The sequence below is a fragment of the Ptychodera flava genome, chromosome 2, assembly GCF_041260155.1.
Source record: "Ptychodera flava strain L36383 chromosome 2, AS_Pfla_20210202, whole genome shotgun sequence".
Lineage (NCBI taxonomy): Eukaryota > Metazoa > Hemichordata > Enteropneusta > Ptychoderidae > Ptychodera > Ptychodera flava.
This window is the reverse complement of record NC_091929.1, coordinates 25,917,249-25,937,143: the sequence shown is the minus strand read 5'-3', so window position 1 is coordinate 25,937,143 and position 19,895 is coordinate 25,917,249. Positions and strand designations below refer to the sequence as shown.

The 19,895-nt window shown below is 37.8% G+C and overlaps 1 protein-coding gene across 1 annotated transcript in view; it reads right to left on the bottom strand.

Annotated features, from left to right (window-relative positions):
* Positions 1-12,238: 12,238 nt before the first annotated feature.
* The window catches only part of LOC139117740 (adhesion G protein-coupled receptor L2-like), a 53,402-nt gene continuing 45,745 nt past the window's right edge, over positions 12,239-19,895 (bottom strand). Inside the window, exons 22-27 of the mRNA XM_070680989.1 lie at positions 19,620-19,712; positions 16,462-16,528; positions 16,092-16,177; positions 15,799-15,922; positions 14,301-14,342; positions 12,239-13,911 (exon numbers count right to left, since the gene is read on the bottom strand). Coding sequence (XP_070537090.1) covers positions 13,633-13,911; positions 14,301-14,342; positions 15,799-15,922; positions 16,092-16,177; positions 16,462-16,528; positions 19,620-19,712 — 691 coding nt within the window. The 3' untranslated portion in view covers positions 12,239-13,632. The remainder of the gene's footprint in view (positions 13,912-14,300; positions 14,343-15,798; positions 15,923-16,091; positions 16,178-16,461; positions 16,529-19,619; positions 19,713-19,895) is intronic.

The following is a 19,895-nucleotide window of genomic DNA, read 5'->3' as shown; positions in this document are numbered from 1 at the left end:
GTTTAAATACTTGTCGAACACTCTACGATTACCCGACATAGAGAAATTCACCATCGGCTACTCCACAAAGAACATTCCTCTCCCATCAAGGAAAGGTTATCTGCATCGCCTCATCGTAAAGACTGAACAGTTTCTACGCAGTGTACAATGGATAGCACACTTTGTCGTCCATCCCAAATCAACTTATCTTGCAAACAGACATATGGCTTGAAGTCCACAAAGAACCCACCCCTAATTGACGAATTTGAAGACGGCATGCTGAATATGATACAGACGACGAAATTGAAACAAGTAAGCAACTCCTTTCTTAACAAGCTTAAAGACGATGCCCAACGTATCAAGAACCAAAGCAAACTACTGATCGCCGCCGACAAAACCACGAACTTCTACAAGATAGACCTCTCAACGTACAACGACCTGTTAGAACAAAACATTACTTCATCCTACAAAAAAAACCCACTACGCCACTACCCAAGCCATCCATGTAGAGAACAAGATCATCGCATCGAAACTAGACATCGACGACAGGATAGACATAACAGCCAACAAAGACGCATTTATAACGCTAAAAGACCACAAACCGAACTTTGCAAACGAACCAACCTGCAGATTGATCAACCCCACCAAATCTGAAATAGGCAAAATCAGCAAAGACATCCCCGACCGAATAAATATGAAAATCACTGCAGCAACCAAAATAAGCCAATGGAAAAACACCACAGGTGTAGTTGAATGGTTCAAGTTTAAAAATACAACTTTATCTGCCTCGAAATCGAAGAATTCTACCATCCATCAGCAAAGACCTCTTTAAAAAAGCACTGCACTTCGCCTCTACCTACGACAACATCACTACCGATGAACGAAACATTATCATCCAAGCCAAAAATGCCCTCCTGACACATAAACAGCAATCGTGGCAGAAGAAATACACTAAAGCATTTGACGTAACAATGGGCAGTTTTGACGGTGCAGAAACATGCGAACTGGTTGGCAGGTCGCTCCTTTCCCAGCTACAGAAACAATTCAGCAACAACATAGGTCTTTACAGGAAGGATGGACAAGCCATTTCAGACACCACCTCGAGAACAACAGAAAACATAAAAAAACTGCCACATATTCAAAAACAACGGGCTAAAAATCACAATCACAGCCGACAAACAAGTTGTCAACTTCCTCGACGTCACATTCAACTTAGCCGCAAACACATATTACCCTTACACAAAGCCTAACACCACACTACAGTACGTGCACCGTGAAAAACCACCCTATTAGCACTATATAGAACATACCCGCCGGAATCAACAAACGCCTCTCCAATCTACCATCCGACCAAGCATCCTTCGACCAAGCTACCCCGCCATATAAAAAAGCACTTGACGAGAGTGGATACAGTACACGCAAATGTCGGCAGCAGCGTGACTTTTACCATCCGCGTCTCTCACTTGTGTGTATTCTTGGCCTACCATTATATTGTTATTGGTGTCAAACACATGTACGTTAGAGTGAGGAATGTGATGGTTTGATCAGTATGTTATCTCTGCCGTCTCAAAATATTACCAGTGAATTCCTTTCATCGGGATGATTGAGAATACAAATAGTGAAACAATGTGATGGTTTCGTCAGTATGGTATTAATTTTTTATTCTGTCTCTGTCTTTTCAAAATATTACCAATGAACTCATTTCATCGGGATGATTGAGAATATAAATAGTGAAACAGTGTTTGGTAAAATGATCCGTGTGGAAATGAAAGAAATGTGCCGATATATGCAAGCAGTCGTACGTGTGCTGACTAACAAAAACAATATCTGTGACAGGCTATCACCACGACAATAAGTGATGGACATTGGTGGTATCACTTACGCTGCTGCTAATATTTGCAAAACAATGTTGTTCCGATAACTATTGTTATGTTCTCTTTAACGTTTAATGATTTAAACCCAATTATTCTAAAAGTGACATAGGGACCAGACAAAAGAAATTTGAAGTGATATCAAAACCGATCGATATCATGCAATTTCCTGGCTATTGTAAACATCAGGCTCACAGACAGGACTACAGACTTAGTCTTAACCTACCCAAATTTTTACTCGCCGACCCTAGACTTTCTAGAGCTATTTAGACGCGGAAGTGAGAAAAAGCAAGAAAACCCCGCAAAATTCGCACAAAAAATAAAGGGAAAATTCACGCGAGAACTAACGCAAAACCTATGACGTCATTCATCATTGCCAATAGGTTACAAACAATCATGGCGGCCAGCGATAAGTACCTAGGGATACGCTCAACATGTATTGTATTACGTATGTTTTGCAAGTGCGATCACGGAAAGGAAAGGTCGTTGTTGTCTGCTGTAAATGTGAAACGGACTTTCGAACAAATTCTTGAGGAAAACGACCGAGGTTTTTTTCTCAATGTAACAAATAACCACTCCACTCGGTTTGCCTGTATTGCAGCTGGGCCGTGGTTTGAAATCCAGCAGATAAATATCCGAGTCGGCGACGCTACAAAGAACTTTAACGTGAAACACATTCACTCAGTGACCGTGATTCACTTTTTATTTGAGCGATTGCGAAATTTGAGGAATTACGAGAGCCAATAAAACCGTTGATGCATTTCAAGTTATAATGCCGGGCGACCGGCAGTTTGCACCACCCGTGGACGTCACCATCCACCACTGCACCGAAGACAAGCAGGTCTGACAATGAAATCGGCCTGGGTTTTATCAGTACACTTTGTTGCCAAAGAATTATGATTCAGACAGTTCAGTTTCTATGACGTTTAAACAAATATACACGTCAACCAGTAATCCAATCTGATGATGAAACTGTTCACAGCTACAAGGTTTGAACCCCTGAAAATGCGTATTAAAAAGAAATAATTTGTAAAAAAATTCTTACCGACCTACCTACCCTCATTTAGAAAACCATGTTATCGGAACAGCACCATTTATTTATTTTTTTGGCCTTACTGCACAATAAACTTTCGAATCACTCACACTGGGTAACTGTCAATTAAACACTTTGTTATAAATTTTCTCTTCCTTACTAGACATTTCATGACCTGGCTCTGTAAATGTTACCAACCTGATCTGTATAAGGTTACACTACCTACAGAGGAGCTTCGTATTCTACCTCCAAGCACAGCTCTACTAGCTTATTTCATCGGCTTAGTTTTTTCGAAAATCGAAAACGGCTGGAGAGGTCCTCTACTCAGCAGGTTGCCGAAGAGTGGAGAATTGTTTTGTTTTTCGGAGTTCTAACTTGTAATCAGACAGAAATAAGTTACACAAATTTCGTTTGGTTACAGAAGTGGAAAGATAGTCCGGCGCCGGGTTTAGTTGGTCGTAAACTATGCCATGTGTAATCTCGGAGTCTCCCCATTTCATCGCAGAACAATGTCGAATTAAATAGAATAATTGAAACACTGTGAGAATTTGCACAGGAACCCCTGGATAATATTGGTTTTTGTTCTATGGTGAATGATTGTGTCAGTTACCGACAAATTAACCTTGTGTTATGGTAATGATCAATGAAAATATTCTTCCATGCTATCGTTAATATACTTTATCATTCCTTTACTTTATCATTATCATTTAAAGGAATTTACTGGAAATATTTCAAGAATGCATAGAGGGTATAAAGATTACAATACAGATGGCACTGTAAACACTCTGACGTATTTGTGCTTAGCAACACAAACGGTATGTATGGAAGTCCAACACTACACGCATAATTGACGATCAAAGACGTTATCGCTCACGCTGCCGCTAATGGTTGCAAACAATTTCATTCCGTCAATCATTGTTACAGTTCTCTTCAATGTTCGATGATTTTAATCAAGTAATTTTAAAACAGAATTGAGTAGATTTTTCAAATTTTCTGTGCAAAGTGTAGACAGACAACAATGTATAGCTTGTGGCTTAGCATGGCCACAGCATGGCGCAGTATTATTGTATATGGCCTCGTTTATCACAGCGTATATTTTAAGCAGGGTTATGTATTCGTGTCTCCGATACTGTCAGTTCCTTTATCAAATACTGTTAAATGATAATATATTATTACAACTGATAAAATCATAAAGATGTAAATGTTTCCCCTTGTGTTTGATAGAGGCAAGGCTGGTTCGATGAGCATTCCATGCACAATATTACTTAATGATATTACTGATCAGCACGGCAAAAATGCATTTCTTGATGTCAAATGAATAGTGTAGCATAATAAAATTATCACATCCCTTGACTCTGATATCTTCCATGCTGACAGCAAAGAATATCAAATATTCCGTGTGATTTGCAATAAAATCGAGAAGACTGACTGTCATGTACATCTGATCCGCATCGTGCATGTAATTGATTTATTTTCAATTTGCGAGGAGATCCGCCTTGAATTCGTCGCATATAGTACGGTCTCACCTATCCCAGAGTGCAAGTCCTGGAATAATATATACATTGTCAATGCGTACGCACGTACAGTCTACAATTAAGTGGACAATCTAACATGGTCTAAAATCTCACAATGTAAATCAAGCCAACAAACTTATTCTTCATAAAATCTCAAACACCAGAAGTCTTGCGGGATTTGTGCACCCATCTTAGGACAAATGAGGGTCACATTAATGTAATATTCCACAAAGTTTGAGAATGGAAACCAGAAATATTAAAATTGATTAATGCAAATAATTTCTATAGTTTATTTAACCTGAGCGTGGGGGCTTTTGGACTCATAACCCAGGTGGAACCTCGATATGCGTGACATCTTTAAAACCTTGAGCTACAAAATGTTTCCAATCTCGCGATACATGTGTCTAGCGCTGTAACTGTCGCTCTTAAATCCCGCGAGACTTGCGTGCTATGTACAAGCACTAGCACTGTGTGCATCCTGCCTCCTCAAGATGATTTCTTAGATATCTGCATGTCCACATGTAGAAACAATATATATGCCGTCATAAATGTTAGATGTTGGTACAGGAGACTTAAAATGACACACTCAGTGTATCAAGCATTGTTTTCCGAATCAAAGCAAAATGATTTTGTATCGAAAGCGAAATAAACATTGTTTACAAAATTTGAGAATCAAAGCTACTAATATCTTTTGGACCATTTCTACTTAGGTCCCGAGATCAATTTCCTTTATTCATGTTAATTGGAATGAAAATAAAGACAAAGACATCGCTACACAGTAAGAGAAGAATGCACATGAAATTATGATATGTCGTAGTACGTGGCAAACAGGTTGTAGTTTGACAACAATGATTGCCAGCTGAATAATAACATGAGTAAACCTACCATGTCTGTTTCTGTTCGTGACGACAATTGTATGAATTGTGTATTCTACAGCTAGGTCAACTTTCCACCAGGGTTCTGACTCTTCCTGAGTATGTGTACAACTTCCATGTTGGTAATTACTATCTCTGTTTCCGTCGACTGCTCTAGAGGCAATCGCACCATACCTGTCACTGCTCTGGATTGCACTCTTTTGAAAGGCGAAGTTCCAACATAACGAATCGCCTATGTGTAAAATAGTCATATTTCATCACTAAGTGACGCTTTTTCCATGTTTAGATAATCGTTACTTCGATAATTTTGTCGGGAGGGACTCACGGATCCCTTCGAGCGCTTAAAATCGAAGATTGAAATTACAAGAGTCACAAGGCAAGGGTAGCAATATGCGACAACAAAATTAATTGAAGCAACAGTGTAGATTACAGTCGACACACATTCCTAAGTCTTCCTGTCTGTATTTGCGTAAATCTCAAATCAACTTAAGTCATGGTTTCTGGCTTGAAATTTATATCTGCAAAATGAGACGGAGTTAAACGAATTAAATGTGACATGGATAGTTTTCATCACTTTAGCGACGTTTAATTATGTTGAAGGTAAATATTAATCAATGCCTAGGACACGGGGAAACATTGAATTATCAAAAACTATGTTACAGAAGATGACTTATGTGTTGATATGTAAATGAATTTTGAATGTTTTCCAACATTTTCATGATCATCAGGAAAAACAAAGGATGTTAAAATATAAGTTAATTTGCATTTAAATCTTGACAAAAATATAATGGACAACACTTTTAAATGTTTGGATAAGGTCGGAGGGAGAGACCTTCTATGCATGTTTGCGTTGTGATCGCAACATATTCACAAATATACTTGCAATTATTATACACCCCTACTGCTAACGTAGCCGAGGACGTTCGAATCGTAAAACATATAGAATGGTGTATTTGTTAATGTGAATAGCAAGGGCGACGAGTCACATAAGCATGCTGATCACAAATTCGTTAACAATATGACAAGTCGTCGTTCTATATAAACAATTATATGCGCATAACTAATTGTAGTTTATTTCACAAAAAATGAAGCAAACACAATCCAAGTTGCATGTCGCAGCGAATGATAAGAAATACTGTTATTTCGTTATAATTGAATATTAGTAGGCAGCAGACAAAAATTCATGAGAAAAAAGAAGTGTTCCCGTCCAAGTGTTTTAGATATGTAACAGAAAAATGTGCCATGCCATTTGACTCCATACCGTTCATATTTACAAGGCACGTGTCGTGCTGAGTGGAGGGATATTTTTTACCCATGTGAGCGCGAAAATCTTAAAATTATATTTTCATCAAACGAGCAACACCATATAAATTAAGGTAGTATGCACCTCGAAAGTGACAGACTTGAACGTTTGCTCTAACTTTCCTTAATGAATCTTTCAATTATTCTCTTTCAAAATCAAAAATAAAAATAATGGGTCACCGTGCAAATTTTGGTACTAGAGAAACAAATTACCCAAGATTTACCCATATTAGAAATTCAACATGGCCGCCATCCCTGTGTTTACTCTATAGAGAAAAATGAAAAATTTCGAATTTCGAAAAGCTAAGCCGGTGAAAAGTTTGCTTTCACCAAGAGCTTTCAAATAAACCCCCACATGTGGTATATCAAAAGAGAACTGTAAAAGTTTGAGAGTCCGAATGTCTGTCCCCGAGGTGCGTTCTACCTTAAAACAACAAATTGACCCGTTTTTTAAATTTTCAGAGTTTGAATTCGAACTGTCAATTTGTTTACATTTAAAAGCGACTTAACTGGTACGTATATGTTGAAGTATTTCTGTTTGAAGATCAGTGCATAACATATAAATATAAATTATGCATGTTTATAGGATAATTTAATATTGCTATCATTTTTTCCATGGCATTATGATTAAACAGACGAATTTCCTACTTTATACCTAAATGGCTTCCGTTCCCCGCTACAGATAACAGCATTGAACTACATTAACTCTTGGATTCTACGATCCCAATAACATGAAATGCATTTCATGTCCGGACGACGATACAAATATTGGTGAAAAATAAATGTAAAATACGAAAATGGCCTCAGATTAAAAATAATGACAGTGAATATTGAATCAGATACAAATTTGGACTATATCTTGCGATCGCACATGCCGACTGAGAAATAATTACGCAGCACTGCTGATGCCGGTTTAGATAACATGTAAGATATTAACCCTAAATTTTCGCTGTTGCCACAACAAAAATGAAGATGTGTCGTCCACATTACTCTTATGCCTAGAACTCTCACATTCCGAATCACAGAATTCTTCATAAATGTGATCATAGTGATATTCAGAAAAGAGAACAGGTTTATCTTAACTGACCTGAGACGTCGCAGAGAATAGTGCTGGAAATCACACCAACACAGAGAAAACGCAACATGCGAAACACAACCATTCTGTGGCGGGGCTCTCACTAAGAAACGACAGTGTCTCTTTACTTCGTGTAAAAAAACACCCGCATCGCAATAATCACGGTCCAATAATTTTTTGATACTTCCGACATGATTGCATTTCATGTATGTATAAACTTAAGTAATTAAGTTAAGTGAGCCCTGCTTGGCTTAACTAGGGACAACTGTATCGAGCTGCACTCAAAGTCACCTTAACAGCCACATGAATAAGTAATGCGTGCAAAAGACCAAACTTATAAAAGACAACATTGGTTACTTGCATCTCCGTAACAAAACCCTTTTAAGCTTTACAGATGAATGATACAACAGACATTTCACTCACACTTTTCACTCTGATAAAAACTGACCCCACAATGCTTCTTGCCTACTGAACAGGTACTGCATGAGTGGTTTCCGTGTCCGTTGCCAGGTAAAATCGGGTCAAAGAATTCATTCCTTTCATTGATCGGCTTCTGCAACGCTTAATGCATGAAAAGCCAAAATGCTAACAAAATTGCCGTTTCAGTGTATAACGAGTCATATCTTAATCAAGTGAGCATTTTGTAATGCAGGAAGCTGATAAGAACTTATCTTCAAAATTGACAGTCGCTAAATCCATCCAATGCCCTGTTATGCATACAGGTAAATGCAAGATTGTTACAAAGCACAGGACAGTTAGAACACCTTTACTTTGGGCTTTGGAAATGCTCTCTGTTCACCAGTGTCACCGACCGCATAGCCATTTTCTCTATGACAACATATCGTATTTTCAGAATTGAAAAAATAAAAAAGATGACTACCATAGTAATGAAAACCAATAGAAACAGGGCGGAAACACGTGTACTGACAAGACAGGAACGTAGCCAGCATAAAATTGTAGGATGCTGTTTGATGTCACAAATTAAACGCATGTTTATTCTTGGTTCACGCCGTGCAGAACGTCGAATTAAGCATATTCGTTTTATTGTGAATTCTAAGATTCATTCTAAACGTTTCTTTTGAAAACATCGAACAAACCAGCTATCGTATCTAACATGCCAGTAATGGCATCGCGAATTTTGATTCTAACAAGAGCTTAGCCTAGAAGTCACACAATATATATTATTGCCTGAATACATGGGTTTATGTGTCCGAGAGCAGGTGACAATTTGCCCGATAGGGCGAATTGTCTCCTGCTGCGAGGGCACATAAACCCATGTATTCAAGCAATAATATTTTTATTACATGCCTCTTCACAGTTGATGCTATAAATATGACATTTAGGGTAGGCACTCTAAAGCAATTTTACCATTATCGACCAGCATCAAATTAACGAAAGTCAAAATAGCGGTGCGCGCAAGGATATTTTACATCTGGCGTAAAGCGTGTACCTTGACGTCGTAAACGTCGAATTGCTTCAATGGACCAGGTAACCATGGAAACCGGTCAGTACATCGTTCACCAGCCCGCTAACTGCCCGAATGTTCCTATCCAAATCAATGCACAATTCTGCACTCACATCGAGGCATGTAATAAACATAAATAGAAACTGAAAAAAGATGTTGTCTCAATGGAAAATATTAGAAAAGTAGATATACTCAGTGTTGAAGATGTTAAAATGATGAAAATATGCAAATTATACAAATTATATTGACGTGTCAGTTATGCTATAGTACGTCGTTCTGATTGGACGAGAGCTGACAACGGCCATTGTAAAATACCTCCAAAGCACTAAACCGTTTTACCGGTACTACACTGGGGCCTCGCCAAGCAAAGAAGCATTGGGCTGACAAAGAGAACGTTATATTTGATAGCAAGATCAATTGAATAGGCGGCGGAACTAGTTTGATGATCAAATACATTAAGATAATTGCAAGAGTAATGTAAACGTTTAGAATGTCACAGTTTTAATTGGCTTATCAGAGCATTTAGCGTACGCTTCGCCAAGTCAGCGTTATCCGGTCATCTGCGTCGCTTCCATTTGGCATACTATCCGTGTGAGTATGATCCTTCGTATCCTTGTCGTCAACAGTAATCAGTTCTTAGGGTTGAATGTGTATCCGAAGACGATTGCTCAATATTTGATTCTACTTTCTCCTATTTTAGACAATAAACCTACGGAGAAAACAACTTTTAACGAAATAAACACAAATGTAGATATGCTATAGCAAAGACCTCTTAATTCGCCGGCGGCTATACACTCAATGTGCCGGTCATTGCTCTCTCTATAGCAGTCGTCTAGCTGCTCGTTCAACATGTCGCCCGTTGTACTGAAAGCTCGGATATATCCGGCTGCGCGGGGAAAGAGGGGGTAATTGCCTCATTCACAATGGTTTAATGTGGTCCCAGTTTCTTGTGCTTGTACAATTTCCAAGTTTAGCACAAAAAACCTATCCTTCTCGAAATGTGATATTGTTAATGGAAGAGCCGATCAAAATCAACACCGGGAATGGGCTGTTCACTAAGGAACGGCTTATACGGTGATGCAGTGTAAATAATTAAACATCAATTTCAAAAATTAATGACACGGTTTTGTATATTCATTTTAACGTGTAAAAAAAGAATTGCGGTATACTATGATTGAAACACTCTTCACAATCTTTGCAATAATTGTTTGAACATCATTTATTAAAGAGTTCACAATGGTCCTAGCATACATGTTTTTAAAATTCTTCACAGACAGACTCATCCACGGTTTTTGCTTTTTCGCATGGGGCTGCGATTTTATATTTGGGCAAATATTTAATTGCAATGTAATCTTCATTTTGTCAAAAATTGCACATACAGTCCCGGCTGGTAGTTAAAGAGTAAGTCCCGCATAAATTGAAAGTTAATAGAAATTGTGCTTAAATGAGCAATGCTATATGATTTTGCCGCCCTTACTTTATCAAAGAAACGCTTCATCCCAAGGAAACGACGTGGTTAAATATTATAAAAATGCAATATATTGTGCACTTTTGAAGTTGTCTGCCATTCGGGTCGTTTAGCAATTCGCGGCATTGCCACCGGAAATGACGTAACTAATTGAACGTACGAGTGAGCGTGTTCACCACGGCCATAGCGAATGCTTACCGCTGTGGCTTCAACATGGTGAGAAGTTACGATTTCGGTGGCTGAAGTAACCGCAGCCATTGCTAGTTTAACATGCATTTTAGGATGCCGTATTAGCATTTGCGGAAATTACAAGAAAGGGTCGGAAAAGAGGCATGCAAAAAAACGTTTTCTGCGGTGGACATTTCGACTGCCTCCCATGCCGTGCCCATAGGGGGTTGCCTTCATGTCTGTTCCTAGGGGTAGGAAGGTGCTTCATTTTATTGCTAATAAAGGTTAATTCTACCAACCTTTGGTTTTTTGGTCTTAACTTAGTACTGCCCTTGACAATCTTCTGTAAACGTTTTATCACGACGCTGCATCTATTATCTGAAGAGTTTGATCGCCTAATGCGCCAAAGTAAGCATGGATAAATTACTAATCAGCGAACGCTGTCACCCGATTATCACAGGATTAACTTTGACAAAGTCAACATTAAACGCGCCAGCAAGGGTTAACAGAAAAGGGGAGAAACTCTCAAAAGCCGTGTCCAGAGGTGATCCGTAAAACTAGTGAATACTTTATATTCATGTATTCAGAAACAAACAGAAGGCAAAAAGAAACTTGAATATTCATTCATTTGTATACGAACAATCCTGAAAGGAGGACCTCCCATGAATACGTGCTATGTGTTTAGTGCATCTTGCTAACGTACGACGTTGGTCAACGTGTCTAACACCGCATCCAACTTAACCAGACTTCATTAAGTCAAGAACAAGAACGGAAAGACGTTATTAACTCGCCTTAGGCTTGTTCAGTTTATCAATTGCGTTCTTGCAGTACTATTAGGCACTTTCGTATTAACCTTTTTTAATTGCAAAGCAAGACATCATTTACATACGATGTAAGTTTTAGTTCGATAATATTATGTACCGTTCGGTTCTGTGCTCGATAATACAATCGCCAAGTATAGGGGGCTGCACAAAATATCCGTTTCCGGGGACAGGAGCGGGGGTAGGGGTGTCTTGGGCTCAGTACAGATTCCCTGTGATATCCTGTAAACCCAACAATTCGCACTCTGTGGGCATTGCATTGTCTGTCCTCTTGATTGATATTACCGTTGTGAAGATTTTGGCAGTATTCTTCATGCAGCTGTAGCTTACTTTTACAGTGTTGGTGCTGAATATTTGTTCGAGTTTTGAATACTTCGGGAAAGGCTTGTCGACTAGGTACAGGAAAACCTTTCTTACTGAACGGTGGGTTCAACAATGTGATCTTGTCTTCCTGTCTACTTTCCTTTTCAGTGGTTGGTCAACTCCGGTCTTATGTAAGATTATCTGATCAATGCCGGCAGGAAGAATAGGTTTGTCCGTGCTAAACTACACAGAACATTTGCCAGGCGGAATAACCGGCAGGTTGTATCGTAAACAGGGCGAAAGCTAGCAAAACTTGAGGAGACTCAGGAAATAGTAGTTGAAAATGAAAAGGCTTAGTTTATTTACATATTTCACCTTTTTATTTGGTTCTTCATTACATCAAGAATCTTTAAACAGATCTAGAATTGTTTAAAACGTATACGGCAAACACGCAAAACTGTACATTCTTAAAGATAATCCATTCTGATATTCACATTTATGCTGTACTACAAAGGTAACTTTACATTTTTGACTCCAAATCTAAGATTTTTAAGGTACTTATACACTTATTTTTGCTATAATATGCTATCAGAAAAATATTTTTTACTATATCAAGCTAAGTAATCGAGATTTGTTGATGTGTTACCACATTACATCCGTACGTCTTTCAACTCTGTTTTTTTAACAACAGCATGTCACTAGTAGCTGGCATTATCATATAACCATGCCCATATCTTGTCATTCTAGTGACGTTTACCGTTAAATATCAGCCTCGATATTTCACGGTAATCGTCGATATATGCACGAGAAACTTCATCGGTTTTGGATTGTTCCCAAACTACATTTGCAACTTTATGGAAAATAAGGTAAACCAACAAAAAGGCTGCAGCTCTCCGCATGTTACGCGATGTTGCAGGGCTTTGTCGAACAAGGATATTCAGGGTTGCTAAATAACATGTAGAACCCTGTAATTTTTTCTCACGGTTCTTCTGTTAAAGTTCTTGTATATTTTAAACAAGCTCTAGGAAACATTCGTACGGCGCGGTCTACTTCCGAAGAGGTAGTGAGCGCACGGTATGACAGCGATGTTGCGCGATGTGAACAAACAAAATGGCGGCTCTCTCCGTGTTGTGAAATGGTATTGGAAAAGTCAAGAATCTATGTGCTATTGACATGATGAAACACAACGATAGTTCTTTAACTTGATCTATTAATATAATCCGTCTATTTGTAGATATCAGATTTTTTCATAGATTTTGATACAAACTTACGTTTAACAGGTTGCATTTTGTCGTAATGAACATTACAATATATCGATCTCGTTAATATACCATTAGAGTCTGCTTATTAGTAAAAAAGTGCGACAAAATATAGCCCCATGTAATATGAGCCCGAGAAGTGAAAGACCAATATAAGGTTTGCTCAAACTTTCTTTACGGAAACATTCAAGCACTCGTTCGAGAATCAAATATGAAAAATTGGGGGTAACCGAGAAAATTTCTTTACGAGAAAAGCAGATTACCTTAAACTGACCGATGTTTCAAATGAGCTCATACGAGGGACATATCAGAAAAGTTTTGAAAATATTTGAGTCCTAATTTGTCCTCAAGGCGCATTGTACCTTAATTTTACAAAGTATTTTAATACCACCAATGTAGAATAAACAGTTCTACTCTGCTAATTATTCGATGTATTTCTAGTAATATCAGCAAACATTTCAACTTGTACATTGTAGTCAAAATTACTCTGCTCGATTTTTCAAGAGCGTATATCGCTCGCATCGACGTTCTCGCCCAATTCATCTTCCATGTCACGGACCACGTGACCAGAGCTACCCGGCATTGATATGTCGTGCAGTTCTATGGAAGGGGGAATTGATTGACCAGGGATGGCAGTCTCACTTTTCTGACGCTCTCTTGTCACTGTAAAGCTTACAACGCAGCCATCGTCTTCGTCACTACTGTATGAACTGAACGATATTTCATCAGGATCGTCATTATCAGTCCCATAGAAGCGGGCACGAATTGACCTCAAAACCTGATGATGCGAAAAACGATTTCAAAGATAAATAATACTACCTTACATCCTGTCCATTAGCCTGAGCATTTATTAAATCACTTTTTGTATGAAGTTTCATTTGGTTTTAATTGTATTTGTGGTCAGTACCCCACTTCAGTGTTGTTCAACCAACAGATGTCTAATAACGGGTACAGCCTCCATACCGTGCACGACTAATGCCATGGACATACCTCGCGATATGCATTGTCACGAAAATACAACCATACTGTCCGTAGCCAAAATGAAATATGATCATGAGAGCACAGGCTAACGGCTAAAGTCATCTACAAAATATGTTTATCATATCAACTCTTTCAAAATATTGAGGTTAATACGGCAGCCAATATACATATCAGAAGAATACTCACGACTTTGTTGGTCGCAAAATATCCAAGGTAGCATACTGAACCCTATGAAAATAATAGACAGGGAAGACAAAAGAACTGCATTTCAAATATAGATGAATGAGTTTCAAATACTGCATAAATTTCGTCAGATCCTTAAATTTCTGTAGCACACTTTGCAAAGTTTCAATAGCATTACTTTTGGAACATCAAAATTGCTGTATGTTTCATAAGAATATATGAATTTAGAATGAGTGGACCAGAGTTCACGGTTGAAACAGTTTGAGGTGTGGAGAAAATGGTGAGTTTTTTTTTAGTTTAACATAGGCAATTCAGATTATTAATCTCGTTATGCCTTCATCTCTCCGCATGAACATCTTTTTTTATTGTTGATTTTCTGTTAGTTGTCCTTTGGGAGTTTATGCTTATCAAACTTTCGAACATTATGATTGTGGAATTCGATCTATGGTGAAGTTCTGCACAGCTATAACTAGTTTTCGGACAAGCAAATTACACTCCGGTGAATCAACGAGCACTGTTTTTATGGTTCAGTCGAAATTTCCATGTTTTATTTTGTTCGGTTTACGACATGAGGCTCTTGTAGATAAATGTATTGAATTAATCATTAATAAAAACTGACACAAAAGAAATTAAATGATCGACGGTGTTTGACATATTTCCAGACATTTCATTCTGCCTTCAAAACCTCATGTCACTGATGCTTTTCAATTGAAATACGAACGCTGCAAATATGTCCAAAAATAGCAGTTTCTTATCATTTGGCAGATTGCGTAGCATTGTTCCCTTTGGCAGATTGTATTGTATTGTATTGTATTGTATTGTATTGTATTGTAACCTTGCATTGTATACCTGGCATTTTGTTGTATTGTATTGTATTGTATTATATTGTATTGTATTGTATTGTATTGTATTGTATTGTATTGTATTGTATTGTATTGTATTGTATTGCATTGCATTGCATTGCATTGTATTGTATTGTATTGTATTGTATTGTATTGTATTGCATTGCATTGTATTGTATTGTATTGTATTGTATTGTATTATATTGTATTGTATTGTATTGTATTGTATTGTATTGCATTGCATTGCATTGTATTGTATTGTATTGTATTGTATTGTATTGTATTGCATTGTATTGTATTGTATTGTATTGTATTGTATTGTATTGTATTGTATTGTATTGTATTGTATTGACCGTATTGTATTGTATTGTATTGTATTGTATTGTATTGTATTGTATTGTATTGCATTGTATTGTATTGTATTGTATTGTAACCTTGCATTGTATACCTGGCATTTTGTTGTATTGTATTGTATGTATTATATTGTATTGTATTGTATTGTATTGTATTGTATTGTATTGTATTGTATTGTATTGTATTGCATTGTATTGTTTTATATTGTATTGTATTACATTATATTATCAGAAGTCATTGACATATACATTATCAGAGTAAACTCTGGTCCACTCATAAATAAATCAAATTTAAGATATACTTACCACAAAAAAGCTGGCAACAGCGAAGGTGTAGCCAAAGAACAGATTTCCTGAGATATCCTGTAAACCCGATACCAAAGCCACAGAAAAGCTTGGAAGAAGGAGGACAATTCGAAAGAATTCATCCCTGTAAAATAATTGCATGACTTGGTAACCTGTGAGTAACACAACCTGCCAGTTTTAGTTGTACAATTTGCCCTTAAAATACATTAGTTTTTGTTCGTCGATTTTTCTCCACTTGCCGCAAAGTAAATCATAAATAAGAATAGCTATAGTGTAAGGCATTTGTTACGCACCATAAAATGTACCACGGCCCAGAACCATAGGTGAACACCAGATAGTCGAACTTGCAGTAGATATACATTGTCAAGATCCAGCAGAGCTGTTTACAGAACAAGATTGATAAATATGGACATACATTGACAAGAATGTAAATAACGCCCTGACGGAGGTGACGGAAGAGACAGCTTTGAGAATAAAAATCTAATGTACAAGTATTTTCAAAGAAACAAGAAAATGTAAATTGCTAACAGCGTCGAGACTGCAAATCGTTCATGGCATCCTTTCTATTAAACAAACATGATCTTAGCCATCTTGTATTGTCTTTTATTGAGATACTGTAGAATATATTCTCCAATGTAATAAAATTTTCAAAAAAAGTCATACCAATGTAATGATTGCGGCAGGAGCAACGTTACACACAAAAAGTCCGATTTCGTAAGGTACGCGACAGCTGAAACACAAAAACATGGATTTAAACTAATATTCGACACAATGTGAATAACAAATAATATGTGAGTACTTCTTGATATCCTCCTTGTACAGAGAGAAAATAAGAACAAAGTACTATAAATAACATTAGATAACATAAGATTACACAAGTTATCATACATGCTATGCCTGTATCGCCATTCTCCTATTCGATTAGACGGTACTGATATGAACCCGTATTTTAACAAGTTAAAATACGAATTATATTTCACTATAACCGAACTACTTACAGCTACGCGTACGCGTGACCTTCGCTGGTATGTTAATATACATGTAAAACAGTTGAGCGAAAAAGACTTGTGACACTAGTACTCCAAAACGTCATTGTGATTATGGTCAAATTTGTTGTTTGCAGTCAGTTCACGGGCATTGCACTTAGGTACAAGTACAGATGTACCAAAAACACACAAACGAACGCATTGAAAATTGTATGTTTTTTAGCCGACACCTGTCATCATTGTTCACGGCTGGACCCATACGGTGCAGTGTTTTCATGTCTACGCTGCTGAACTTCGGGAGAGTATGGTCCCGGCTGATAGTGCATCATGATAAAACCATTATACGAAACTTTCCTGTTGACCAGTTTAAGTATCTAGGTCGTGAATTACATCGTTTACAGCCATTATTGAGCCACAAAAATCCAACCGCACTGAAAATACTTGCGACATTCAAGTTGCACATATTATATTTCCGGTTTGTACCTGTCAGTGAGATTCAGAGGGCATGATCCTGTCCGGTAAGGGTTTAGGATACAATGTAAGATACTAGGGAAAATAAAACTTTCGTTTAGGTTATAATGTAATATAATTAAGCAGTAGCTCCCGCCGCACGAGGGAATACACGAGATTTTGATAAGGATTGTACAAAAATCGAGTGGATACCCGACTGCGGCGAGGTTATTGCTATATCAATATGTGTGTCTTTGTTGTATTACTTGGGTATTTTCTTTACTTTAAGCCCAAAATGCAGAAAACGGAGTCTGATAGATTGAACGTCGGACATTCAGCGCTCGAAACTGAGCATTTAATTAGTTGGGATTACGTACACGCACACACTACGATAAATACGTATTGCGTTCATCAACATTTCATTTTATTCGCATGCAATGCGAACACTATAGATACTGCAGACACACAAAACGGGTCAAGAGTTCAAATCAAAATTAAAAGTAACAAATTCTTTCGTAGATTTACATAAGAACGATAGTCCTTACTTGTTTGGCATACTAAAAATAGATTTGTCTCATTCTGTACCGTATGCCTCGTCGTCGTAGTGTGTTACCAGCGTTATACGGCCTCCCACCACAGCCTTGCAAACTGATATAGAAAAAAACCGCTGGTGGCTCCTCAGAAATATGGCGGGCAGTTTCTCCCGCCGAAAACACCCGATTTTGAATCCAAAACAGGCATTCTTCGTTTTCGAGCACACCCACCTCGCCTAGGTACACGATTTGCCCAACCGCGCCTGTAAACTTCCGCAAAGCCTACTTTTCTCTATCTATGCGAGGGAAGCGTTCGTATCCGCCGCCATTATTCTTCTCATTCAACCCATGAGCACTCGGGCGAAAACCAGCCCTGCCATGCAGAGCTATGCAAATCAAAGGTCAACCCCGCCACCGCAAAGCTTCGCACGCTATCCCGCCAACAGATAGCTGCGTTTCGACAGCTAGTGTTTGAAGATTAAAAACCTTAATTCCAAATTGTAATGGCTTTATTTCGAGAGAGATTTGTAAAGCTACACAACTCCCCTCACTAAACAGGTACTGTAGTGACTGTGGGGGTACGTGTTAATACTGATATTTTCATGGCGGCCCATGATTTCGCCATGAATCACTTTGTAGTTCGACCGTGATTGAAGTCACTTCAAAATATTCCATTACGTACCTAATCCGTTCATTAAACGCAGTAAACCAACTACTGTGGTCACGGAAATTATTTAAATATTAGATTTTATTGAAAAAAGGGGGGTTGAGGAAATGTTGTCATTTCATGATTTCGTGATTTCGCAAAGTATCTATTTCGTTGTTCATCATAAGCCGAAATGGTACAGTTAGGTTACACTTACATGAGCAATTTTTGATTGATAATTTTGACGTTAATTGTACTAGAAAACTAGCAGTTTTGAAATAATCTAGACACATGACTGCAACTGTTGCCCAATGTATCGAGAGCTCGACTCTGACACCACTCGTAGCATTTGATGCCAACTGTCGTCGCAGTCGCCAGAAGTCACCCCATTGTTATTTTGAACTGATTGGACTACATTGTTAGAACACCCTTGTCTGTTATAGACCAACCTTTGGGAAAGAATATCTGGAATACCGTTGCTGTGAGGAAGTGTCACTTTGTTTGTGTATGAACGAATACTAGTCTCATTTTAAAGAGTGGTAGGATATATCGCGTCTCTACTCCCGCTCAATCCAGCAAAGTGCACGGTGCGCTCTTGCCCTTTTACATCACACCCAAACGTGCAGCTTCAGAGATATCTTTTCATTATCGATCCCAATTTATTTTTACCAAGAGGTGAGTTACAGACCTATACTTTATCTAAGTATCAAAATTCGGACTTCGGTCTTTCAAATAAAGCGGACTATTTTCTGTTTTCTCGAGGGTCTATGGTTTTGATATGTACGTTCAAATGCCCCGACTTGGCAAGTTGCGAAAATGCTTGCTTAGGGGCCAGTTTTACTACTGCTATCAGTGCTAAAACAGTATTTTAGCATCGGTTGAATGAGCTCTCGTCAAATCAGAATGGCGCATGGTAGTATGATATAACATAACATAACATAACATAACATAACATAACATAAGATAACATAACATAACATAACATAACATAATATAAGTAAAACAAATTAACACTTTAACTGTTACGAATTTCTGTAATTATATAGAGGCACCATGCATTAGAAACCTGTGCCTAAAATGTTAACTTGCAAATGGTGAAAGTTCATATAATTTTACATCTCATAGTGAATGGCGACAAGTATATAGCTAATATTAAAGTTCATATCATAACTCCTACTTGTTGAATACATGAACAACAAAGCTCACCTCTGTGTTAAGTCATAGCTTCTTGGCCACTTCAGTGCGAAGGATAAGACAAGCATCAGTGGGATTATCCATCCAAAACCAACATAGAAAACCCTTGGGAAAAAATGAAGAAAAATGATACTTGTGTAACCGTTGATCGTTTTTCTTATTCTCTCTGGTCGTATAAGCCATGTAATATGACATTAAACTGGTCCAATAATCGTTTCCATTCAAGGTAATATATTACCAGGTCCATGGGACAATACTGATTTACAAATTTAAGTAGGACTATCCTGA